At 60.1% G+C, this 25218-nt stretch overlaps 1 protein-coding gene across 1 annotated transcript in view; it reads left to right on the forward strand.

Moving 5' to 3' along the window:
- HMCN2 (hemicentin 2) overlaps positions 1-25218 on the forward strand; it is a 144454-nt gene that overhangs the window by 106329 nt on the left and 12907 nt on the right. The window contains exons 62-86 of the mRNA XM_042912412.1: positions 1271-1402; positions 3758-3901; positions 3994-4153; positions 4254-4378; positions 4846-5029; positions 6019-6116; positions 6616-6882; positions 7360-7541; positions 8010-8091; positions 8185-8321; positions 8644-8785; positions 8882-9026; positions 9989-10116; positions 10674-10830; positions 12160-12281; positions 13037-13201; positions 14776-14883; positions 15123-15257; positions 15601-15735; positions 16236-16426; positions 17265-17478; positions 18512-18646; positions 19568-19758; positions 21006-21087; positions 24827-25096. Coding sequence (XP_042768346.1) covers positions 1271-1402; positions 3758-3901; positions 3994-4153; positions 4254-4378; positions 4846-5029; positions 6019-6116; positions 6616-6882; positions 7360-7541; positions 8010-8091; positions 8185-8321; positions 8644-8785; positions 8882-9026; positions 9989-10116; positions 10674-10830; positions 12160-12281; positions 13037-13201; positions 14776-14883; positions 15123-15257; positions 15601-15735; positions 16236-16426; positions 17265-17478; positions 18512-18646; positions 19568-19758; positions 21006-21087; positions 24827-25096 — 3831 coding nt within the window. The remainder of the gene's footprint in view (positions 1-1270; positions 1403-3757; positions 3902-3993; positions 4154-4253; positions 4379-4845; positions 5030-6018; positions 6117-6615; positions 6883-7359; positions 7542-8009; positions 8092-8184; positions 8322-8643; positions 8786-8881; positions 9027-9988; positions 10117-10673; positions 10831-12159; positions 12282-13036; positions 13202-14775; positions 14884-15122; positions 15258-15600; positions 15736-16235; positions 16427-17264; positions 17479-18511; positions 18647-19567; positions 19759-21005; positions 21088-24826; positions 25097-25218) is intronic.

Consider the following 25218-nt stretch of genomic DNA (forward strand, 5'->3'; position numbering starts at 1 on the left):
TAAAGTGCCCAGCACGGCCTTGAGAGAGTCAGGCAGTGGGAGCCCTGTGGCCATGTCGCCACTATTTTGAGCCCTGGGGGGCCTGCTCCCTCAGCCCAAGGACCGAACACAGATGGCATTTGACTGGATGTGGCTCAAGCTGGGGGAAAAGGGGAGCTCGCTTTAGGGAACTAAAGGATGAAGGCTCAGCCAGACTTTCTTGGCATCAGGTATCGTATCAGTTAGAATATAAGCTCAGCTGTGTAACAAAGAGACCCCAAACCCCAGTGGATTAAACGAGAGAGAACTTTACCTTTCTCGTGCAAAAGCCCAGAGGTGAGTGTCTAGTCGGGGGGTCGGTGGGCTGGGGGGGGGAGCTCGGGGCCTTCCGAGTGGTAGGTAAATTACTGAGTGGTAATTTGGGGCCCCGGATCTTTCCGTCCTGTCGGCCACCCACCCCTTAGGGCACTGCCCCTGTCCACATGCATCCCGTCCCAGTTCACAGGAAGCAGAAAGGAGCAGGAGCAGAGGGCAAGCATTTTTGTTCTGAGCGAGTGATGCGGGTCTGCCCCCTTGCCTGGATCCCGTCAGTGGGAACATAGGCCGCTGGCCCCAGCAGGCTGCAAGGGAGACTGGGAAATGTAGTTCTACCTGAGTGAGCCTGTACTCTGCTAAACTGCTGGGCGAGATGGGAAGGACAGGTGCGTGTTGGGGGGTAAGGGGGTGGGGGGGCGGACATCAGCTGTCCGCCCCAGAAGGCAAAGCCAGGAGCCTGCCCACCAGGCAAGTAGCAGGTGGAGCCAACCGTGAGCCATATTGAATACGGCTGTTGAAACTTATCGACAGCAGGTTTGCTGCTTCAAGCCTTCTCCCGTTGGCTGCTTTGACCAGTGGTGAGAAGTGGGGGGAACGTCTGGTCCCTGAGGACAAAGACGTTTCATCCTGAGCACAGCCATTTTTGTTCCACTGGTAGCGGTTGCCTGGGACGCGTGACGCCATCCTGGCTGAGCAGGAGAGAGTGTTGGGATCGATTAGTGATGTCTGCCCTGTTCACAGCCAGGCACTCACCATCCTTGGGCTGAGTGGACCCCTCTGGGCTCTGCTCTGCAGGCAGTTGCTGGTTCTGTTTACATCTGTGAGTGAGGCAACCTTTATTGCTACCGATGGCAAAGCATAACATGTCGACTGCTAACCAGAAGGAAGAGCCCGTTGAGTGTCCCTAATCCGCCTGGGCGGAAGGAAGGGGGCCGCGGAATCTTAGGATCCTGGCAATCTGGCTTCTCTCCTGCAGTGCCCCCAACATTTGAGAACCCCAGGACAGAGAGAGTGAGCCAGGTGGCCGGGAGCCCCCTGGTGCTGAGCTGTGATGTGACCGGGGTCCCTGCACCTACTGTCACCTGGCTGAAGGACAGAATGCCTGTTGGTGAGTGCATCCTGCCCTCTCAGCGATGACACAACAATGGCAGCGACCTTGGCAAAATCAAAGGCCGGCGGGGTCCTGTCATCCCACCCCCTGTTTGTCTTTCGACCCGATCGGCCCTTGAAATCCCAGTGTGGAAAACCATTCACGTGGGGGCTCAAAGGCTCCCTGCGTTTGTGTCCCCAATCAGCTCCCACAGGTTGGGTGCAGGGTGGGTGCTGAGGGCCCGGGCGGTCTGCCCCTGGGCTTGGCGTCGGCCCCCAAAGCTGCTGCTTCCCCCAGCAACTCAGCTCCGTCTGGCCCGGCTGCCGGTCACCCCCCCGTCCAGGCCTTCGTCCCTCTCCCCTCACCCACCCGTAGGTCTGTCGGCAGAGCCCTCCCTTCGTCAGCTGCTAGACGCCTCTGGTGCCGGCCAGCTCTCTGCTGCCCGTAGCCTTTCCCTTTCCGGCCACCACGGTCCCCCTGCCCCGGGAGGGCAGCAGCCCCCACACGGGTCCTTGGTCCAGTCCCCGTCTCTAGTGCCGTCTCCAGACGGGGAGGAAGGGATCTCAAAGTGCAGCTCTGAGGAGGTCCCTTGTCTTTCTCTGTCTCTCGGTCTCTCTGTCTCCCCCACCCAACCCTCCCTCAAATACAGCTTTATCCACATTCACATACTGTGCAATTTATCCGTTTAAAGCTTACGATTCCATTCTTTTTAGTATATTCACCGACCATCCCCACGATCAATCTTAGGACATTTTTATCACCCAAAGGGAAACCCCATTTCCCCCCCAGACCTGCCCCCAACGCCAGCCCTAGGCAGCCACTGGCCTGTTTTGTGTCTCTGTAGGTTTGCTTGTTCTGGACACTGCACACAAGTGGAATCATGCACTACGTGACCTTTTGCGACTGACTTTTCTGCTTAGCTTCCTGTTTCTAGGGTCCATCCATGTAGCAGCGGGTGTTAGTTCCTCATTCTTTCTTTCTTTTAAGTTTATTCATTTGTTTCTAGAGGGGGAGAGAGAGAGAGAGAGAGAGAGAGGCGAGAAGAGGCAGAGAGAGGGGAGGAGAGAGAGCAAATCCCGAGCAGGCTCCATGCTGTCAGCACAGAGCCTGATGCAGGGCTCGAACTCACGAACAGTGCGATCATGACCTGAAACCAAGAGTCGGACGCTTCACCAACTGAGCCACCCGGGCGGCCCCGTTCTTTCTTTTAAGTTCAAGTTTTTCTCTCTTTTTTATGGCTGACTATTCACTGTGGGGCTATATCATATTTGCTCTATCCTTTTCATCAGCCGGTGGACGTCCGGGTTGAATCCCCCTTGGGGCTCTCATGAATGATGTGCTGTGAAGTGTTTAAGGACGAGTGTCCGTGTGGCTCACGCTCTCCTGTCCCTTTGGGCTACACCTGGTTGTGGAACCTCTCTGGGCCCCGTTCTCCACCTCCTCTCGTGGCACACGCTGTTTCCTCGCGGAAATACCCACCCCGGGCCCCCCCCCCACCCCGCCCAGTGCCTCTACTGGCTGGTTCTTACCCGCTTGGTTCAGCTGAGACCCACCCCCTCCCAAGACCTGCCTGACCCGTCTTGGCTCCCTCGGGGGCTTCACAGGGCTGGTCGTGCAGGATCCCGCGGGTCTCACTGTCCCCGATGCACTTTGAGCCCCTAGAGGCCACGGGCCGTGTCTCACTCGGCTTTGATCCCCAGGCGGACAGCCGGACGTGCAGTCGTTGGTTTAGTACGTTTCGTGTCCAGAGACTGGCCGCACAGTTGAGAACCCGGGTGAGGGTGGCCCGGCCTGGGCTGGGCAGCCAGGGGAGGCTTCAGGCCGAGGTGCGGCTGGACAGACGGGGGCCATTCCAGGCTGGAGTGGGGGGACAGGTGCGTGCAGCCTGAGCAGAGGCCCTGGGGAGCCCCTCGCGAGACTTGCATCGGGGCCCGGAAGTGGTCAGTGAGTGGCTGATTTACCCTGATTGGAAGCCCTGGTGGGTGACAGCGGGCAGGGTAGAGATGGGCGGGAGGGGAGGGGGGCCCTGGGGGCCCACAGGAAGAGGGCCAGGCCTCGGACACTAAAGGAAATGGGGCACCTTGGCGAGAAATGCCAGTAGGGACAGCTGTGGGTGGGGCACGGGGCCCTTAGAGACCCAGCTGAGGAAGGTTGTGATGTAGGCAGCAAAAGACCCTGCCCCTGTCTGGGCCTCAGTTTCCCTGTGAGCCCCAGAAGCGGGTGGGCGATGCCAGGGTTCCTGGGGTCCCGCGAGTGTGGGGGATGGGCGCCTTCTCCAGGAGTCACGTGACTTGCGTGGGGGGGCCCCGTAGGTGGCGCCCGGGGCGGTGCGGCCGTGCGGGTGAGGGCCTGGCACGTCCCTCCGTCCCACAGAGAGCAGCGTGGCGCATGGCGTGGTCTCCCGGGGGGGCCGCCTCCAGCTGAGTCGCCTGCGGCCCGCCCAGGCTGGCACCTACACGTGCGTGGCGGAGAACAGCCAGGCCGAGGCCCGCAAGGACTTCGTGGTGGCCGTGCTGGGTACGTCCGCGCCCTGTGCCCCCCACCCCCGTGTCCCTCCCCCTTCGTCAGCCCCCGCGCGGGCCCCCGCCTCACCATAGCCCCCGCCGCAGCGGCCGCCCGGATCCGGAGCTCGGGTGCCACGCAGGAGCACAGTGTCCTAGAGGGGCAGGAGGTGCGGCTGCACTGTGAGGCGGACGGGCAGCCCCCGCCCGACGTGGCCTGGCTGAAGGACGGTGGCCCGCTGGGCCAAGGCGTGGGCCCCCACCTCCGGTAAGGCCCGCCCCGTGTCCTCCCGGGTCCCCCCGCCCCCACCCCGAGCAGCAGCCACAGCCCCTTACGTGCCGGCTCTCGGCTCTCCGGCCCCGAGCAGGTTCTACGTGGACGGCGGTGCCCTGGTGCTGAAGGGCCTGAGGGCCGAGGACTCGGGCGCCTACACCTGCGTGGCCCACAACGCGGCCGGGGAGGACGCCAGGCTGCACACAGTGAGCGTGCTGGGTGAGCAGCGGAGGGGCGAGGAGGGGGGCGGCTCTGCCCTCCCGGGGCTGCCGCGGCCCGGCCACTGTGGGGCCTCCACCGGGGGCATCTGGAGGGGGGATGCCGGGGCCGGGATGCCGGAGACCTGGTTCCAGCGCCAGCCATGTCCACACTGTGAGCCAGGCCACCATACGGCCTCTCTGGGCCTCTGCGTCCTTTCTGAGACTAAAGGAACAGGCGCTCCCGGCCCAGGGGCGCGGCGGGAGAGTTGGGGAGTAGGGGGGCGGGTGAGAAGAGAGCCATGGGGTGAGCCCGTGCCCCCCTGTGCTGGGTTTCTTCCTCTCCTGGCACCGATGTGTGGCTCTAAGAACCCCATACGAGATGGTTGCTGCTTTCTGGAATTTGCCCAAGAGCATCCCATCTCCCCCACCCAGACCCTCTTCCTCAACGCCCTCACCGCCCCCCTTTTCCTCTCTGCCCGCCCCCAGTTCCTCCCACCATCGAGCAGTGGGCAGAGGGCTCGGGGACCCTGGTGAGCAGGCCTGGGGAGCTGGTGACCATGGCGTGCCCCGTCCGGGGCTCCGCGCCCATCCGCATGAGCTGGCTCAAGGACGGGCTGCCCCTGCCGCTGTCCCAACGCACTCGCCTCCACAGCTCGGGCCGCACCCTCAGGTAGGGGGGAGGCTCCCCGGCCCCTGGGCCAGCTGGTCCCAGACACAGTCTCCAGGCAGCTTGGGTTTCGGAGCACATCTGAACGGTTTTCAAATAAAAATAATACATATAAGCACGCAGAGGTCTGTGGTGGGGACCCACCCCCAAATGGAACTCCAGTGACAAAAGAGGACTCTGCCCTCAGGTTCTCCCCGCCGAGGGAGGGAGGCAGAGAGCCAGGTGATGACATCTGGTGGTTTCCAGTTCAGCCTGCCTTGGGGTGGAGGAAAAATCAGGGAAGGCTTCCTGGAAGAAGGCTTCTGAGCCTTCTTCGACACTTAGTTCCGGGCACTGGGAACTGGGCAGTGAGCAAAATAAAACCTCTGCCCCTGCAGCTGCTTTATCAGGGGAGGAGAGCGGACACTGGGTAGAATGTCACAAGGGATACACACGCTGCAGAATAAAGTAGGGGAAAGAAAAAATGAGAGGTAGCAGCGGAGGCTGGTATTTTAGGGTGGTCAGTGATAGGCACTCAGATAAGGCGACCTTTGAGCAGAGGTGGGCGGAGTTAAGAGAGCGAGCTGAGCGGATTCTGTAGGGAGGAGCTTCCCTAACCGGAAGAGGGTTAGAGCAGCAAGTTCAAAGGCCCTGAGGTGGGCATGTGCCCGTGTATTCAAGGAATGGGGGGAGGCTTGCAGGGGGGGGGGGACCAGCAGGCAGGTGTCTCCTTGGGTGAGACAGCGTAGGCGGTGGGAGTGGAAAAGCAGGAGATCTGGCCTCGGGGTGAAGTGAGTCAGAGAAGGCAGCAGGGGCCAGGGAGTCTAGGGCTTTATTCTGGGGGCACCCGGGAACCGGAGAAGGGGTTTGGGGCCGACGCTGGGCCCGTTCAGGTGAGTTTCAGAGCTGCCTCTCTGGCAGGCAGGCCACTGGGAGACAGGAAAAGAGAAGGACTGTTTTCATGAGCCACCTCCCCTCCCTCTTTCCCCCTCCACCCCTCTCGAGGGGTTCAGGATTTCCCAGGTGCAGTTGGCAGATGCTGGTGTCTTTACCTGTGTGGCTGCAAGCCCAGCTGGTGTGACCGACAGGAATTTCACCTTGCAGGTGCACGGTACGGACCGGGGGCAGGGGGTGGGGGGTGGAATAAATGTGTCCCTTGGCCTTGGGCGTGAGAATCAGGCCCAGTGGGCAAACACAGAGACTCAGTCTTTGATTCGCTCGGTTGCTCATTCATTCACGCCACAAGCAGCCGTTAGACCCTGCGGTGTGCCAGGGCCTTGCTGGGCACCGGGGTGCGACAGTGAGCAGCAGAGGCCCCTGCCACTGGGGGTCAGTGCAGGAAACAGCTCTGTAAAGAGGCAGTCGGAATTCCAGGCAACTAGTGACAGCAGGGGAAGGAGAGGAAGCTACCGGAGCCCAGAAGAGGCCGCCTCGACTGGCCTGGGGAGTTCAGGGAAGGCTTCCCGGAGGAGGCGAGGTCTACGCTGAGGACTGGAGACGAGAGGGAATAGTCCAGGAGAAGGGCGTTCTGACTGATACAAGAACAGCCTGCGCAAAGGTCCAGGGGCGAGGGCCATGCGAGGACTCGTGCCCGCTCTTGCCCTCCACAGTGCCCCCTGTCTTGGAGCCGGTAGAGTTCCAGAATGACGTGGCGGTCGTCCGTGGCTCCTCGGTGGTCCTCCCCTGTGAAGCCCGGGGAAGCCCTCTGCCCCTAGTGTCGTGGATGAAGGATGGGGAGCCCTTGTTGCCCCAGAGCCTTGAACAGGGGCCCAGCCTGCAGCTGGAGACAGCGGGAGCTGGAGACTCGGGCACCTACTCCTGTGTGGCCGTGAGCGAGGCGGGGGAAGCCAGGAGGCATTTCCAGCTGACAGTGATGGGTGGGTCATCTGTCCCCCCCACCCCCCGCCCCGTGCCAGCGTCTCTGGGCCCGGGGGCGTCGGAGAAGGTGGCGAGGGAGGTGACGTCCCCTGGTGCATCTCCCCAGGGGCGGCCGCCTGGGTGCAGGGTTTGGGGGGAAGGGCGGGCTCATACCCGATGCCTCGCTGGCCTTGACGCGGGGGTTGGATGGCCTCGTTCTCCTGGGGCTCTGCTCCTCAGCTCTGTCCCCCAGTCTTGTAGAGCGGAGACAAAGGGCCTGCCGTGTGCTTGCTGGCTTTAAAGCACAAATAATTGTCCCAGGCAAATGGGCCCGTGGTTTCTGGTGTTCTCAGGATCCTCTGGCACAGCGCCCCGCCCCTCCGCCTTTGGTGGCCCCTTCTGCGGTCAGCGTCCGGATGGTGGGGGCTTGGAGATGCACCCCAGCTCCCAGCGCTGAGTGCAGCCGCCATGCTGACCCCGGGTGGGGTGTTTTGCAGACCCCCCCCACATAGAGGACTCGGGCCAGCCCGCAGAGCTGCTGCTGACTCCCGGCACCCCCTTGGAGCTCCGCTGCGATGCCCAGGGCACCCCGCCGCCCAACATCACCTGGCATAAGGACGGGCAGGCCCTGAGCGGGCCTGCAGACAGCAGTAGGGTGCTCCGGGTAGAGGACGTACAGGTGCAGCTTCCCCACTGCTGTGGGCTGGGGCTGGCGGAGGGGAGGGGAGGGGAGGGGAGGGCAGGGGACGAGAGGAGGAGGGAAGGACCCCACAGCACTTGGCAGTTAGGCTGAGCTCTTCCTTTGTGTGGGGGTCACCCACCCGGGCCAATGCCCTCGAGAGCTCCCAGCCAGGTCAGGGCCAAGGCTGATGCAGAAACCGGGTCACTCCCCAGCCCGGCCAGAGGAGGGCTGGTGCAGTCAAGGGGCACTTCCTGGAGGAGGCAGGCTTTACCCTGGCCGCAAAGCAAGGGTGAGCTGGAGATGGAGAAGGAACGTCCCAGGGAGGGGGCTGGTGGGAAAGGGGGCGTGGCAGACTCAGCCGGCCTGAGTCTGAATCGTGGGGCCCGAGTTGTGTAGGAAGGAGACCAGATCAGGAGGTGGGCAGGCTGGGGCCAGAGGCAGCTGCTAACCCTGGCCCATCCATAGGTGGGCGATGCTGGGCTGTACACGTGCCTGGCCCAGAGCCCCGCCGGCCAAGCGGAGAAGAGCTTCCGGGTCAGGGTTCAAGGTAGGGCGTGCCAGGGTGGCGGCCGGAGAGGCAGGCGGGATGGGACCCGCAGGGGCGAGTCCGTCTCTCATGCCCTCTCTGCTGCCCACCCAGGCCCCCCGCACGTTATAGGGCCCCGAGGCCCCCGCTCTGTGGTCGGCCTGGCTCCCGGGCAGCTGGTTCTGGAGTGCTCGGTGGAGGCGGAGCCAGCACCCGAGATTGAATGGCACCGAGATGGCATCCTGCTGCAGGTGGGTGCCAGGCAGGGGCCACCACCTTCTGTGGCCCTCCGGCCCCGGCCCCTGACCAGGCCGGGTGACCCGGGGCTAGTTACTGAGGTTCTCTGTGCTCTCCCCTGAAATGGGAACCGAAGCTTGCAAGTCTTCTGCGAGCATGAGTCCCTTCTGCGACATCCCCAGTAGGCAGAGCCCGAGGGCAGGAGGCTCATTCCCTACCTGCCCCCTCCCCCACCCCGCCACCCCCGCCCTCACGAACCTGTTTCCTCCCTGCCTGGTGCCTGGCCCAGCCTGGCCCGGTGCTAAGGAGGGTCTCTCCACCCTGGGGACCCTGTAGGCGGACGCCCACACCCAGTTCCCAGAACAGGGAAGGTTCCTCCAGCTGCGGGCCCTGAGCACGGCCGACGGGGGCAACTACAGCTGCACGGCCCGCAACGCCGCGGGCAGCACCAGCGTGGCCTTCCGCGTGGAGATCCACAGTGAGTGGGCCTCACCCCGCCGCGCGCTGACCCTCCCGAGGGCCGCAGGCTCCCAGCACCCACTCGCTCTGTGCCCCGCCCCCCCCCCCCCCCCAGTGGTGCCCACCATCCAGCCAGGACCGCCCGCAGTGAACGCCTCCGTGAACCAGACGGCCGTGCTGCCCTGCCGGGTGGACGGCGCTCCCCCACCCCTCGTGAGCTGGCGGAAGGACGGGGCCCCCCTGGATCCTGAGAGCCCCAGGTGGGAGCTGGGAGGGGAGGGTCTCGGGGGGGGGGGGGGCGCGGTTTATAAACAGCAACCGCCTGGGCACTTGGAGCAGAAAGGTGGCTGTATTGCCAGCGCACGGGTCTCCTCCGAAGCCAAGGGGACAGGCATGTCCAGGGCATCGAGGGTGTCAAAAATCCCAGGTGGCTGGCTGGCTGCCTGTCTGTCTGGTTTCGACTCTTGGTTGCTAATGTCTGTTTCTGTGTGTGTTGCATGCCCCCCCCCCCCGCCCCCGCCCATCCCCGTCTCTCTCTCTCTCAGACCAATTTTCTACACCTTCTTTCTCTGTGAACATGGCAGAGACAGCCCCCAACCCCTCCCCGGGCTCCCCCTGCCGCCGAGTTAGAGTTTCTCAGTTCATGCAACCTGCAGAGCCTGGAAAACTACCCGAGGACCCCCATTTCCAGGGCAGAGCATTCCATTGGTCCAGCCTGAATGACGTGTCTATCCCTTGTCCAACTGACTGTGGCTGGGGGCGGGGCTATCCAGTGCAGACAGGGCCTGGGGGCGGGGCTACCCATTACAGACAAGGCCTGGGGGCGGGGCTACCCAGTCCAGACAAGGCCTGGGGGGCGGGGCTACCTAGTACAGACAAGGCCTGGGGGCGGGGCAGTTCTCAGATCCGGGGGACAGGCGCGGAAAGGGTGTTTTCTGGATGCTGCTGACTCCCAGAGAGGAGCTAGGCCCAGGTGCGAGCATAGGAGCCCCCCCTACCCCCTGCCCGCCCCGATGCTGGGTTGGGATGTGGGGAGCTGCCCATGGCTGTGACCTCCTCTGACCTTGGCCTCATGGATGCAGGACTCCAGAGTTAGCACCTTCTTACTGGGAAAGCCAGGAGCAGAGGGGAGGGTCTTGCTGGAGACACTCCCGGGGTCCAACCCCTCAAAGGGCCTCCCTAGTCTGCTGGTCTCCATGGCAACCCCCTTCCTCCACTCCAGGTTGCAGCTTCTTCCTGAAGGTTCCCTGAGGATCCAGCCAGTCCTTGCCCAGGACGCTGGCCACTACCTCTGCTTTGCATCCAACTCTGCAGGCTCAGATCGGCAAGGCCGTGACCTCCAGGTCTTTGGTAGGTGGACGAGGGGAGCAATGTTCCTGGCCTTCATCCTGCACCCCCAGTCTGGGCCGGGTCCTGCTTAGTTTTTGGGTTTATCCTTGCTGTCAGGAGCCAAGAGCAATGAGCTCTACATGTTTTTGACCATGAAGCCTACTGGCAAAACTTTTGAACATGCACGCGCCAAAGATGCGTATTGATTTCATCAATATCGTACGGATGTTTGCTCCCATACCATTGTATCAAGCAAGTGATGAAACATGCACAGATAAAAGACATTTGAAAGGATAAGATTCAGAGTCACCGCACCAGACGCGCTAATCTGCTTTTCCCGCTCCAATGGATCACCTTGGTGGCGGCCGCTCTTCTGGGCGCTGGCCTCCGGCAGGGCTGAGTAGAACCCCGAAATCTGCATTCAGGGAGAGGTGGCTAGGGAGCCGCCAGCCTTGGAGAGCAAAGGTTCCATCACCCCAGATTTGGGGTGCCTGTTGGAAGATTCCTGCGGAGTGTCTCCCGCCTCTCCCCTGCCCGCATCCTAGGCCCTTGTCTCCTGATGACTACTCTCTCCCCAGAGCCTCCTGCCATCGCCCCCAGCCCCTCCAACCTGACCTTGATTGCCCACACCCCTGCCTCACTGCCCTGTGAGGCCAGCGGCTCCCCCAAGCCCCGGGTGGTCTGGTGGAAGGACGGACAGAAGCTGGATTTCCACCTGCAGCAGGGAACCTACCGGTACTGAGCGGGGCCTCTGGGTAGCCTCACGAGGTGCTCCGGGTGGGGGGACAGTGTGCCCATCCCACGGTGGGGAGCAGGGCCAGACACGAGGCAGGGGTGGGGTGGCTTATTCAGTTAAGCCTCCAACTTCAGCTCAGGTTGTGATCTCACAGTCTGTGAGTTCAAGCCCCGCGTCGGGCTCTGTGCTGGCAGCTCTGAGCCTGGAGCCTGCTTCCGATTCTCTGTCTCCCTTTCTCTCTGCCCATGTCTGACTCATACTCTGTCTCTCTCTCTCTCAAAATAAGTAAACATTAAGAAAAGAAAGAGAGAGAAGAAAGAAAGAAAGAAAGGAAGAAAGAAAGAAAGAAAGAAAGAAAGAAAGAAAGAAAAGGGAAGAAATGAAAGGAAAGAAAGAAATGAGACAGGGATGTGTTCAGGTCTCAACAAAGCCAGCACCAGGATCTATATCCTGACCTCAGGGGTCTAGGAGCGTCTTTATACTGAGATGCCTGATAGGGGGTAGGGGCATTTGGGACATAGAGCCAAACAGAAAGGAATGGCTCTGAAAACCATCCCAGCCACTGTGGTCTAACAACGATCGATATCCATACGTGGAGGCCTGAGTTTGGCTGAGCCTGGATCCTCGTCTCCCAGTTTCTTATGTGCAGCTGACCATGGAATGATCCCTGGGCACGTTAAAGGAGTCAGTTCACTAATTCGCCAAATATTTCTTGTGTCGGGTGCCAGGCCGACACAGAGCTTCTGTCTAAAGCAGGGGCGCCTGGGTGGCTCAGTCAGTGAAGTGGCCGACTTCAGCTCAGGTCGTCATGTCACGGTTTGTGGGTTCAAGCCCCACGTCGGGCTCTGTGCTGACAGTTCAGAGCCTGGAGCCTGCTTCGGATTCTGGGTCGCCCTCTCTCTCTCTCTCCCCATCCCCGGCTTGTACTCTGTCTCTGGCTCTCTCAAAAATAACTAAACGTTTAAAAAGAAAAATTTAAAGCACGTGCTCAACAGACCCGAGCTGTTCCAATCAAGGACTTGGGTACCGTCGCTATTATGGAAGGTGTCCGATCTGGTGATTACAGAAAGCGTGCAGGGACATAGAGAACCACGGGGGTAACAATTAAACTTGCCCACGAGCTCAACTGCCAGACCTGTAAGCGTAGAAACTTCTAGAAGAAACTTCTACATTCGGGGCTGGGGGCCAGACACCAGAGGGGAAATTAGTCAGGAGACCCCCCCCCCCCCCCGCCACCCCAGTCCCCTGCATCCAGATTGCTGCACAGGCTGAGCTCGGGTCAGCCAGGCCGGCTGGTTAGCGGTCATCTGTCTGTCTGTCCGTCCCAGGCTCCTGCCCTCCAACGCCCTGCTCCTGGCAGCTCCCAGCCCCCAGGACTCAGCCCAGTTTGAGTGCGTGGTGAGCAATGAGGTGGGCGAGGCCCGCAGGCATTACCAGGTGACCGTTCATGGTGAGTTGGAACAGAGGGAGGAGGAAGAAAACAGGACAGGCACAGCGTGCACGTCTCCTGATCCCACATACCCACGCTGACGCAACCCTGGCCCCAGCACTGTTCGTGGCACTTGGGAGCTCTCGGGAGAGGCCTCTCCCCAATCCAGAATGTTCTGAACCCAGATCTGACCTTGCCATCGCCCTGGTTAAAATTCCTCCCTCCACGGCTGCCCACGGCTCTCAGGATAGAATGCAGGGTGTCACCTGGGCCCACAGTGTCCCGTGCATGCTGGCCCAGCCACCCGAAGTTCAGCTCACCCAGTGCCCGCCTCGCTCTGGGATCCAGTCATGCTGCTTAGCTTTTGGTTCCTCACCTCAGGGCCTTTGTATATGCTGTTCCCTCTGCCCTTCACCCAGCCAATCCTGCTCTTCCTTCGGGTCTCAGGTTAAATGCCACTTCCCCTGGAGGCCTCATGTGGTGTCCCCAACTCTGAGCTCCCACAAAGCTCCCTTCTCTTGTAAAACCCTCCGGAGATGCCTAGCCGGCACCCCTACAGAAAGCAGTTCGTAACTGTCCCCCAAAGCCCAGCAAAAAAAATACCTCCCAAGCGGGTGAATGTGACCTCTCTCTGTGGCCCCCCCCCCCCCCGGCCCTTTATCACTGATGTCACCTGTGTCTTAGTCTCTGTTGATAGTTGTCATTCACCTGGCCCCATGACTACGTGTTCCCCCAGTGGACCTCAGCGGGGCCTCAAGCCTTGTCTTACATCGTAGTGCCCCCTACCATTGCTGACGACCAGACAGACTTCACCGTGACCAAGATGGCACCCGTGGTCCTCACGTGCCACAGCACGGGCGTCCCGGCCCCGGTCGTGTCCTGGAGCAAGGCAGGCGCCCAGCTGGGGATGCGGGGGAGTGGCTATCGTGTCACATCTTCCGGTAAGTAGGGGTGAGCCGTGAGGGTGGAGACGGGGCGTCAGGCCGAGGGTGTGAAAGCAGTGGAGAGTCCCGGCCTGATTCTGCCACTCCCTGCTGTGTGACCTAGGGGAACCCCTCACCCTCTCTGGGCCTTAGTATCCCCACTCACGCACTAGCGCGTTGATATTTGTCAGTGGTTCTCTGATGATAGTTGACAGATCAGTGCCGCTCCGTGGCAAAGTGAGGAAAATAATAGCTACGTGAGAGTTTCCGTAAAGCGGGTTTGAGCTCATTGGAAGGATTTTCCTTTATTCTGAAATTACGCTTTTCGGGGCGCCTGGGTGGCTCAGTCAGTTAAGCATCCGACTTCGGCCCAGGTCACGATCTCACAGCAGGTGGGTTCGAGCTCCACATCGGGCTCTGTGCTGACAGCTCGGAGCCCGGAGCCTGCTTCGGATTCTGTGTCTCCCTCTCTCTCTGCCCCTCCCCTGCTCATGCTGTGTCTCTCTCTGTCTCTCAAAAATAAATACAAATGTTTAAAATTTTTTTTAATTATGCTTTTCTTTTTTAAATTTTTTTTAATATTTATTTTTGAGAGAGAGAGCGTGAGTGGGGGAGGGGCAGAGAGAGAGGGAGACCCAGAATCCGAAGCGGGCTCCGGGCTCCGAGCTGTCAGCACAGAGCCCGACGCGGGGCTCGATCCCATGAACCTTGAGATCACCACCTGAGCTGAAATCAGGTGTCAGGCGCTCAACCAACTGAGCCACCCAGGCTCCCTGCAATTATGCTTTTCCTGCTATTTTAGTGTTGGAAGTTCCTTTCTTCTATGAGATCAAGGTGATAGTAGATGGGTGATTTGGAAACGTCTTTGCTCGTCAAAGTTAAAAGTTGGCAACTTTACGGGGGTTCTCCAAATGGCATTTATTTGTTAGTTGGTTAGCTGGTGAACTCGTGAAGTCTGAGCACCGCTGGCCAGATCTGCGGTTTCCAAACTCTTCTGAAGAAGTAGAACTCTTTCTTCTGACCAGCAGTTACGGGGAAGCCCGTCATGTACAAGAAGCTGAGGTTCTGGTTCTATCTGGGGCTGGGGTGGTCCAGGAAGGTTCAGATGGTGTTCGTTGAGCAGCCAAGACTAAGAAAGAAAAGGTAAAGAGAGGACGGATAAAGCAGTCATCTGGGGAGGCTGCCCGGAGGAGGCAAGTTTTTGAGCAGAACACGGCACGGGTAGGAGGGTGAGGGTCTAAGGAACTACCGGTGGGCCAGGGACTCTAGGCAGGGCAGCGGCAGGTCCTGGAACATCACAGCCTGCAGCTTCGAGAGACCATCCTGTCTCATTCCTCACTGTGCACGTGGGGAAACTGAGGCCCCTAGAGCGGAAGGGACTTGCCCACCGCTATGCTCCAGACAGGGAGCGTAGGCAGGCCCGGAACCCGGGTTTTCCGGTGCTGCTTACAAACGGGCAGGGAGGCAGGTCGAGTGGCCAGCAATAGAGAGACACCCGGGTGGGGGGGATGTAAGAACCCTGCCAGCCGTCACTAGGGACGTCCGTCCTGAGTCCCCTCGCCCCTCTCCACGGGCCCCGTTGCCACCCACAGGTGCCCTGGAGATCGGGCAGGCCCTCCCCATCCACGCTGGCCGCTACACCTGCACAGCCCGCAACTCTGCGGGCGTGGCCCACAAGCACGTGGTCCTCGCTGTGCAAGGTAAGGGCCCCCCAGCAGGTGGAGAGCTAGAGGCAGGCGGGCAGGGGTGCGGGGGGCCCGGGTTCCAGGCGCCCCGACCTGCCTCTCTGCTCTGCCTCCCTGATGGGATTCTGTGGGAGAAAAACCTCAGCCCGCCTCTGTCCTCCAGTGCCAAGACTTCGGGAATCCCCTGGTCCTTTTAGAGGCTTCTCTCTCTGAAGGCATCCCCAGGGACCTCTGTGGCCCCCATTCCCTTGCAGCCTCCCCCGTGGTGAAGCCTCTGCCCAGCGTGGTCCGGGCACTGGTGGCCGAGGAGGTACTGCTTTCCTGTGTGGCTTCGGGCATCCCCCAGCCGAGCATCACCTGGCAGAAGGAGGGGCTCAGCATTCCCGCAGGTGAGTCTCCCCAGCACCGGGAAGGGAAGAATCATCCGGGCCCGGGATCCTCCCGCCTGCTCCCAGAAAGCCCTGGCCCGCCTTTCCCTCCTGCCAGCTTGTGTCTGCTCACCAGCCAGAGCTTGAGACTCTGCTGGAGCACTCGGTGGCTGACTTGGGAGGCTGGGGAGCGGGGCAAGCCGGCTGGACTCCGGGTCTCTGTCCGCCCCCATCACCCTGTGACCACAACGAGTCACTTGCTACCCGCTCAAACAGAACAGTCCACACGGCCCTCCTGCTCTCCTCGGTGGTCCTGCTGGCTCAGCCACGAACCCCCGATTTCCCTCCCCCCCCACAAATCCAGGAGCGAGTACGCAGGTCCTACCCGGTGGACAGCTTCGGATTATCCACGCCAGCCCGGAGGATTCCGGGAACTATTTTTGCATTGCCCAGAACAGCGCAGGCAGTGCTATCGGGAAAACACGGCTGGTGGTGCAAGGTGGGCCCAGGGAAGGGGGCTGAGGTGGACCCCGGCGAGCTAGGGGCTTTGGCGTCCCGGGCAGGACACGTCCCTGCATCCTCCCCCGTGCCAGCCTGGCTTGTGCTCGAGAAGGAAGTGAGGGGAAAAAAAACACCTTCTCCTGTTTTGTGCCCAAGGTCTCCCTTTAGACAGTGCCTCGGGTCCCTCTGCCTCCTCTGACCTTTGCTGAGCCAGTGGTCTGGGCCTCCCTCACTCGTTTTGGCGCTCCGGCAACCATAGCCATTTCTGTCCCTTTAGTCATTGTGTGTGCGTGCGTGTGTGTGTGTGTGTGTGTGCACGCTGGGATCACCCCGTCACAGCTTCACCAAACTCAGCAGTCCCCAAATGGTCCAGACCATGGGCCGTGGCCTGTGACAGGGTCGGTGGAGGAAGGGGCGAGGGGCACGCCAACTGCCAAGGGCGCTGGAGCGGGGGCAGCCCGCCCTCACCCCCAAGCGGACCTCTCTCTCCCCCCACAGTCCCGCCCGTGATCAAGACTGGCCTCCCTGACCTGTCCACCACCGAAGGCTCCCATGTCCTCTTGCCCTGCCGGGCCAGCGGCAGTCCTGAGCCCACCATCACCTGGGAAAAAGACGGCCAGCCTGTGTCCGGGGCCGAGGGGAAGTTCACCATCCAGCCTTCTGGGGAGCTGCTGGTGAAGAACTTGGAGGTGTGGCTCCCTCCCTGTGTAGCACCGAGGGGTCTAATGGTAACGGCAGGAGCGGAAAACGCCGGCCGAGCACCCCGTTTGTCATGCCCCGTGCTGAGCGCTATGCAGCTTCTAATCCCAGCAATCTGGGGAAATAGGTATCATAATCCCCAAGTGCAGATGAAGAAACTGAGGCTCAGAGCGTATCCAGTTTTTCCGAGGCACGCCGTTGCCGAGAGGCAGAACCAAGATTCGAACCTGGACCTCAGTGGCTAATGCCTGAGGGAGAGAAGGAGCCCTGGATGGGGTGGGGTGGGGGGGCGGGACACAGAGCTGACTTTGTGTCCCCAGACTGGTTGTCCTCAACCACGCGTTGTTGTTGACCTGAGCCAGGGGCGTGGGTGGGAGCCCCGACCACCTTCTCGGACAGCACTCGGGTTCCACAGTTACAAATGGACGCCTCTCCAGCCGGGGGGGTGGTTGCTCAGGGCACACACCTGCTGCAGGGCAGGGTCACAAGGTCCTCGGACAGTGGTGAGTGAGCTAGCTGTGCCGGAGAGCACCGTGGAACTTCTCAGAGCTTGGCTGAGCCCTCTGTACAAAGGGCAGCAAACACAGGACCTCAGGGATGATGGGAGCACGGATGAGCGGGTGCGGGTGACCTTCGCGGAGTCTCATGAAGGCTGTAAGGGGCGCCATGGGGCGGTGGTGAAAGGGAGCCATTTACTGCAGCTGTGTGACCTTGAGCAAAGCACTTCACCTCTCTGGGCTGCACGCTCTGAGGGGACCTCGGGGAGAATGGGTCCCTAGGAGCTAGGGGTGGGGGCAGTTCTCAGGCCGACCCCTCCTCTGCCCGCAGGGCCAGGATGCTGGAACCTACACGTGTGTGGCCGAGAACACTGTGGGCCGCGCCCGCCACCGTGTTCATCTCACCATCCTGGCACTGCCCGTCTTCACCACCCTGCCTGGGGACCGCAGCCTACGCGTCGGGGACAGGCTGTGGCTTCGCTGTGCGGCCCGGGGCAGCCCGACCCCCCGCATCGGCTGGACCGTCAACGACCGACCTGTCACGGGTCTGGGCCTATTGGGAGCGGGTGGTGGGGGTCTCCTGGGAGGAGGGTTGACAGGTGGGGAGACCCCGCTTAGTAGGGAGGAAGAGGGTGTCCGTCAGCCTGGTGGGTGCTGGGTCTCCAGACTTGGCCCTCTGCGGGGGGGCACCGAGCAAACACAGGTGTGGCCATATGTGACCAGCACATGTCAGACCTGACAAGAAGCCACCTGCAGAAAAGACTCAGCCCCAGAGACCTCAGGGCCCGGGAGGGAGCACGTGTCACACCCCAGCACTGCTGGGCCCCTTGGCAGACCCCTTTCCTGGTCCCCAGGTGATGTTGAGGGAGGCACGGGGCCCGCACAGGGCACAGGGTCTGGAGTGGGTGTTCGATGAACGTCTGCCGAACTGGCAAATGGCTGAGTCCACTCCACCGCAAAATGATGTTTTCAGGGGCGCCTGGCTGGCTCAGTCAGAGGAGCGTGTGACTCTCGATCTCAGGGATGTGAGTTCAAGCCCCTGGTTGGGCGTGGAGCCTACTTTTAAAAAATAAAATACAAAACTTTTTAAGATGGTGTTTTCAGGCGCTCCTAAACCGGAGTCCGGGCGCGGAAGCTCGCCTCCGTGCACCTGTAAAGAAGGCGTCGCCCTGACCCCACCAGCTCCTGGGGTGGGCGTTTGGGGGAGTGATTCAGCCTCTCTGAGCCCAACTGCCTCGTCTCAAAATGGAGATAAGAGGGGTGCTGAGGGCCAACTGGTTTAATGCAGGAAGTGCAGATTAATAGGCCCCCAAAGACCTACCCTCAGCCCCGCAGCAAGCTTGCGGTGTGGACCTGAAAATTGCGGAAGGCTGGTCCTTCAACCTCATCCTCTAACATGGCCTGGGCCTGCTGTGAATGGGCCTGATGTGGTCAGCCTTCCACCCTCGGGAAGAGACACCTGTTTTCTGTGTCTTTGTCAAACACCTGCTGGGTGCCCGGCCCGGGTTAAGTATTTGGGGCAGGAGGTCCCTGGCACCCTGGGCTCAGAACCCTCTGGGGCATCTCTTTTTCCACCAGAGGGGGTGTCCGAACAAGACGGGGGCAGCACGCTGCAGCGGGTGGCAGTCACCAGAGAGGACAGCGGGACCTACGTCTGCTGGGCCGAGAACAGAGTGGGCCGTGTGCAGGCCGTCAGCTTCGTCCACGTGAAGGGTAGGGCGTGAGCCGTGTGGATTTCTTGAGACCTCCACTAGACCCAATCTGTTAGTTTTTCTAAGAAATCAATCTCCTGGCCTCTGAACTAGTAACCCTCTGCCCTGACTGTGGCTTGGGGTGTCCTGGGGGACTTTATAAAATGCTGAGAGGCCCAGGTGCCAGCCCTGACTCTCAAAACCAGCCTCCCTGGGGTGAGGCCCCAGCATCAGTATTTTTCTCGGCTCCCCAGATGACTTGGCCGCGGGTAGAATGAGATCTGACCCGCTGGCCTACACCGCCATCAGCTGCATGGTGCCAGTGTAGAAGGAGGGCACGGGGACCAAGGTGTCCTGGCAGAAAAACGCCTGAAGCTGGCCAGCCTACCAGTTGTCCCCCAGGGCCCTGCTTGGTCAAGAGCAGCATGCTAACCCTCCGAGATGCCATGACCTAGTTTGCTTGATTTCAGGATGGGAGGGGTAGAGCTTGATGGAAGGGAACGAGCCACCCAAGGCACCGGGACACGGCCGCGGCCGGTTTCGATCTCAGGAAACCAGCAAGCATGGAAAACTGACACGGGGCATCCGAGAGTGGTTTAGGATTCGCTTGCACGAAGTGAGGATCAGGGGCGTCTTAGTGTTGCTGTGTCCAACCGAGGTGTCCCAGTGGCTAGGTAGTCCTTGTTTTCCAAAGTCCCCGGCAGGTACCCTGCAGCTGGGATAATCCATCCAGGCGGGCAAGCATATGACACTCCTCGCACTGCCTGCCATTCCTGGGCCCGTCTCAGGCATCACCAATCGATCACGGCACTGTTCCCACTCGGTTTCAAATCGGCGTTCCCGGCAGTCTGTTTCGTTTGACCCGTGCCACGGAAGTTGTCTTATGGGAGGCTGAGCCTTGAGGGAACCTTTCTGACCCCTTGTCCGATGTCACCTCGAGCAGAAGCTCCTGTCCTGCAAGGGGAGGCCTTCTCCTACCTGGTGGAGCCCGTGGGGAGCAGCGTCCAGCTGGACTGCGTGGTCCGTGGAGCCCCTGCGCCCGACATCCGCTGGATCAAAGACGGCCTTCCGCTCCGGGGCAGCCGTCTCCGGCACCGGCTGCAGAACGGCTCGCTGACCATCCACAGGACAGAGGCAAGGAAGGACCTGGTGCCTCGGGGCGGGGCCACCCAGGACAACCGCAGCCTTTTGTGATGGCTTGGGAGGGTTCTTAGTGTTGGCCACCGTCCTCTACAGTCTGCAAAGCACTGTCCTGCCCACCTCCCAGATTCTCCACCCCAACAAACTAGAGTGCCCTCCAGCCAGTGACTTTTCTCTGTGCCTCAGTCACCCCAGCCATTCAGCGGGGCTACCGGTTGTTTCTAGCTTATAGGTTTGCAGTAAGAAATCAGCGAGATGACCCACACCGGTATTCAAGAGTGACTGGCCCCCGGGTCATGCCAATAAATATTATTAACAACCTCATGGGGCGGAAGAGACCAGTAAGAGTGCCCCATTTTACAGATAAAGACACTGAGGCTCAGAGAGGCCCACAACAGTTAAGTTCCCAAGGCAGGACCCCATCCCAGCTCTCCTGACCCCTGCTCCGTGCTGTTTACAAAGCCTTGGGTCTCGGGCCAGACCCGTTCACCTCCCCTCCTGTGTCCCGGGTCCCGGTGATCATGCAGAATCCACAATCCCGTCCTGTCAGGCTCTTCTTAGGGGCCCTCGATCTTGCCCGCTAAGGTGACCCGAGAGTCTACCACGGGCCAGGCACTGGCAGGTACTTTGGCTTCGACGAGCATGATTTCCTGTAATGCTTCCGCCGCTCTCAGCGGTTACAATCCGCATTTGGCGACGGGGAGATGATTCGCTCCAAAGACACGGCGTACTGGTCACGAGTCGGGTGTGGTCAGCAGCGGAGCCAGGGTTCGGCCCCATCCCGATCTGACCCCCAAATCTCCACTCTTACCTGCATGCTGGGCTGTCCCGGCAGTCCCCTTGGGTGCAGCATCCAGGCCGTCACCTCCCGGGTGTAGACGGCGGCCTCAGCCCGTCCCCCAGCTGCCGTTCAGAGGTGAAGCCGAGCCTTGTTCTTCCTGAGTTTCCCCAGTGGCCAGGGTAGTGCGTGCCCCGTGGGAAAAGCTTCCCTCTCACTAAGCCGGGAAAACACTGCAAACCGTCTCCCTTCTGGAAGCCTCGCTGCGCTCCAGCACCATAAGAGCCCCGAGGAATCCTGCGGCCAGAAGCGGGGTGTCGTCTCAACTCCGTGTTTCCCAGACTTGCTTCACCACAGACCCCTGGTTTTCAGTAACGTGCCACGGAGTGATGATCCTTCACTGTGCACGGTCCCCTTCCTCCTGCTCCCCTGAACACCTGCTCTCCCCCCACCCCACCTGCAGATGGACGACGCGGGTCGGTACCAGTGCCTGGCGGAGAATGAGATGGGCGCAGTGGAGAAAGTGGTGACCCTCGTGCTGCAGAGTGAGTCTCGGCCTCCCCCTCCCCCTCCCCTGGGCCCCGGCGGGGGGGGACAGTGCAGAGTGGGTGCCCGGCGCATGTCCCCGGCTGTCTGACAAGAACGGAGGGCAGAGGGGCACCTGGCCGGCTCAGTCAGTTAAGCGTCCGGCTCTATAGATTTTAGCTCAGGTCATGATCTCACCGTTTGTGGGTTCGAGCCCCGCGGCTGTCTCTGTGCTGGTAGCACAGAGCCTGCTTGGGAGTCTCTCTCTCTCTCCGTCTCTCTCAGCCTCTCCCCTGCTCGCACAGCTCTTTCAAAATGAATAAACAAACTTAAAAAAGGCAGGGCCAGGGACTTGGAACTCTCTTACAAGTATTTACTCAGAAAACACAATTGAAGTCCTATGAAATGGCTCCCCAGTTGGGGAATGGGGAGCGGGGTGAGGGCTAATGAATATCCAGGGACCCGACAGCCAGGCCCCGGGGGGAGCCATTTATTCAAACTCACAACCATCAACAAGATCGCAGGGACAGCTCTTGCATTTGCCAAGTAGCTTGCAGATTACAAAGCACTGTCTGAGCCTCGAAGTAATGCTGTGAAACCGCCTAGAGGTGTTTAATAAAACTTTTTCCTGAAGATTAACATACATAGGGACAATACATGTTAGAAGTGAACAGTTCAATGAATGTTTATCATGTGAACCTACCGAGTTGACCCAGAGCAAAAATAGAAAAACAGAATACTGCCAGCTTCCAGACACTTCTATCTGTACCCCCTTTCCAGTCAATGCCCTGCCCCAGGTAACTTACCCTGCCCGGAGTTTTGCTTTTTTTTTGAGAGAGGGGGAGGAAGAACACCTGTGCAAGAGCGGGGGAGGGATGGGGGGGAGGGAGAGGGAACCGTAAGCAGGCTCAGTACTGTCAGCACAGAGCCCGACACAGGGCTCCATCCCACAAACCGTGAGATCATGACCTGAGCCGAAATCAAGAGTCAGGTGCTTCACCGACTGAGCCACCCAGGCACCCCCAGGGTTTTGCCTTTAAAAGAAATAACAGCTTGGGCTGCCTGGCTGGCTCAGTCAACAGAGCCTGCGACGCTTGACCTTGGGGCCGTGAGTTCGAGCCCCATGTTGGGCATAGAGATCGCTTTAAAACAAAAACAAAAAACAGCTCTGTCAATATATACACTGCAAAATTCACCCATTCGTACCCTGGAATGTTACTCACCCTTTAAAAAGAAGGAAATTCTGACACCTGGTGCATGAACGAAACTTGAGGTTGTCAGGGGAAGGAGGGCGGTCACAAAAAGACAAACGCTGTGTGATTCCAGTTCTGTGAGGTGACCAGAGTTGTCAAATGCGTAGAAACGAAAAGCAGAATGGCGGCGGCCGGCGGGGCGGGGGTCGGTGGCAATGGGGAGACGTGGTTGAATGGATCTAGAGTTTCAATTTTCCAAGACGAAAGGGTCCTGGAAATGGACGGCGGTGATGTGAACGTGCTCCACGCTACTGAACTGTACAACTTAAAAAATGGTTAAATGGGGGCGCCTGGGTGGCTCAGTCCGTTAAGCGTCTGACTCTTGATTTCCGCTCAGGTCACGATCTCACGGTTTGGGAGTTCGAGCCGCACGTCGGGCTCTGCACGGACCGTGCAGAACCTGCTTGGGATTCTGTCTCTCTCTCTCTCTCTCTCTTCCCCTCCCCTGCGCGTGTTCTCTCTTTCTCTCTCTCGAAATAAATAAATACACATTTTTTTTAAATCTTAAGAAATAGTAGCTATGAAGAAGAAACGAAGGGAAGTCTTAGGACCCAACTTCCATAAAATGAAAACCTCAGTGGATGGGTGTGAACAGGTATGAAGAGGACAGAAGGAAGAATTAGCGACTTGTAGGCATAACAATAGAATTCGCCTAGTCGGAACCACAGAGAGAGAACAGACTCGAGCAGGACAACCAGAAGAGCCTCAGAGCCAGTGTGGGACGAAGCCAAGACCTGACATCGTGGCATTAGGGTCCCGCAAGGAAAGGAGAAAGGGGTGAGAAAATACCCAGAGACGCCAGAGCCGAAAAGTTGTCACAAAAGACGTAAGGCTACAAAATTCGAGCAAGACGCAAACAGGATAAACCCGGAGAAGTTCTGCCCCAAGACGTACCCCGGTCAAACTTGCTAACGGCTAAAGGGCCAAGAAACTAAGGCCTCGCCGCCCCCCACCCCCCATCCAAGCATCTGGGTGAGTCAGAGTTGGGGCAGGTGTTGAGGGGACCTCGGCCTTGACTCCTCCTGGCCCACCCCCGCCCAGATCCCCGCACAGGTGCACGCCGTCCACAGCAGCCAGGGATGTGTAGAGACCCCGTCTGGCCTTTCCAGGGCTCCCTCGTTTCCAGGCTCTTCTCGTTAAGCTTCCGGCGGGTCCCCTGGTCTCCGCAGGCCAGCAGAGGCGTCAGTTCCCTGCTTGCTTCCTGTCACTTCTGCCCCTCCCCCCACAAAACCCCCCCGCATCGTCTCCTCCCGCAAATCGGATCGGCCCCTTGTGATAGCAAAAGCTGGGGTCTCACGGCCAGCCCCGCCCCCAGCTCAAGAGTAGGGGTGGCGGATGGGAGCAGGCCCAGGCCACACGCCTCCACTGTTCTCGCCCAAAGTTCTGGAAGCTTTTCGCGGGTCAGTGATTCTCCATTTGTGGCTTGCCTTCCGTTGACTTCTAGAGCCCTGAAATAGTTAGTTTGGATAATTCTGTCAAGTTGTGCATTTGCTGACCTCTTCACGCGGCCACGGCCAGCGTCTTGCTCTTGCTTATTTTTTGACCGTCGTCGCAACGAAACCCCATCGCGTGCGCTCTCGTGTCCGGCTTCTTGTGCACAGCGCCGCGTGAGCTCGCACGCGGAAGTGGCTCACCCGTCGTCCCCGTTGCGGTCTGGCTCGCCGCTGTGCGGACACGTCACGGTTTGTATGGTCCCCTCCACGTGGGGGCAGTTACGGGCCGCGCTGCTTCGGCAGGTGACGCGTGCCTTTGGCGGTCACGCATGCACCTTTCCGTTCGGGTGTCCGTCCGAGAGTGGCCGGGCCACACGATAGGCATGTGTTCAGCGTTAGGAGACATTGGCCGTGGTAGGCTGACAAGTGGCCCCCCCCCCCCCGACATTTGAGCGACCGTGTCCTCGCCTCCCAGGCGAGAACGTGGTCTTATTTGGAGAAGGGATCTTTGCAGACATGATTACGTTCGGGGGTTTAAGACGGAAAGGGATTTCTTGGATCAGAATGCTATGGTTTGGGACGCGTGGAGAAGCCAAAATGCTATCACGAGTGTCTTCTTTCCAGCCGTTTCGGAGGGTCTGAGGTAGCAGGCAGACAGGGATTGCCGTCTCTCAGACGAGAAAACGGAGGGCCAGGGAGAGACTTGGTGAGACTCACCCACGGTCGGTGACGGGGCCCCCGTCTCCCATCTGGCATCGTTAGAAACATCCCCGTGAGGGACCCAAACGAAGGGAGGCACTGAAAACGAGTATCTCATGGCACGGAAAGGTAGTTAGGATTTATTGTGGGGTGAAAAAGGAAGGAAGGAAGCAGCTATGAGCCATGCAGTCATGTTCTACGGAAACGGTGTCTGGAAAGGCGTACTCAGAACGGTGATGGGATGTGATGCTCACTCATGATTCTGTTTTCTCCTTTCTACCTCTGCATTTTCTAAGCCGTCTGAATGAACAAGCAGCAGCTGAACATACGAAAATAACCAAACGTTCCTAACAGCTGCCCTGGGCTTCCCACAGGCGCCCCGGTGTTCCGGGTGGAGCCCCGGGACGTGACGGCGAGATCTGGGGACGACGTGGCCCTACAGTGTCAGGCCTCGGGAGAGCCGGTGCCCACCGTGGAGTGGCTGCGTGCGGGCCAGCCCGTGCGGGCCGGCCGGCGGCTCCAGACCCTGCCCGACGGGGGCCTGTGGCTGCAGCGAGTGGAGGCCCAGGACGCGGGCATCTACGAGTGCGTCGCTCACAACCTTCTGGGCTCTGCCACGGCCCGAGCGGTCCTGGCCGTGAGAGGTACGGGGTGTCGCCGCTCAGACCTTTGTGGACAGAGGCGGGCGGGATCTCCTGCTTCGTCGGGGGGACGTGGCCCCCTGTCCTGCCAGCACCACCACCCCCCCCCCCCCCCCGCGACTCTT

Source organism: Panthera leo, chromosome D4 (assembly GCF_018350215.1).
Source record: "Panthera leo isolate Ple1 chromosome D4, P.leo_Ple1_pat1.1, whole genome shotgun sequence".
NCBI lineage: Eukaryota > Metazoa > Chordata > Mammalia > Carnivora > Felidae > Panthera > Panthera leo.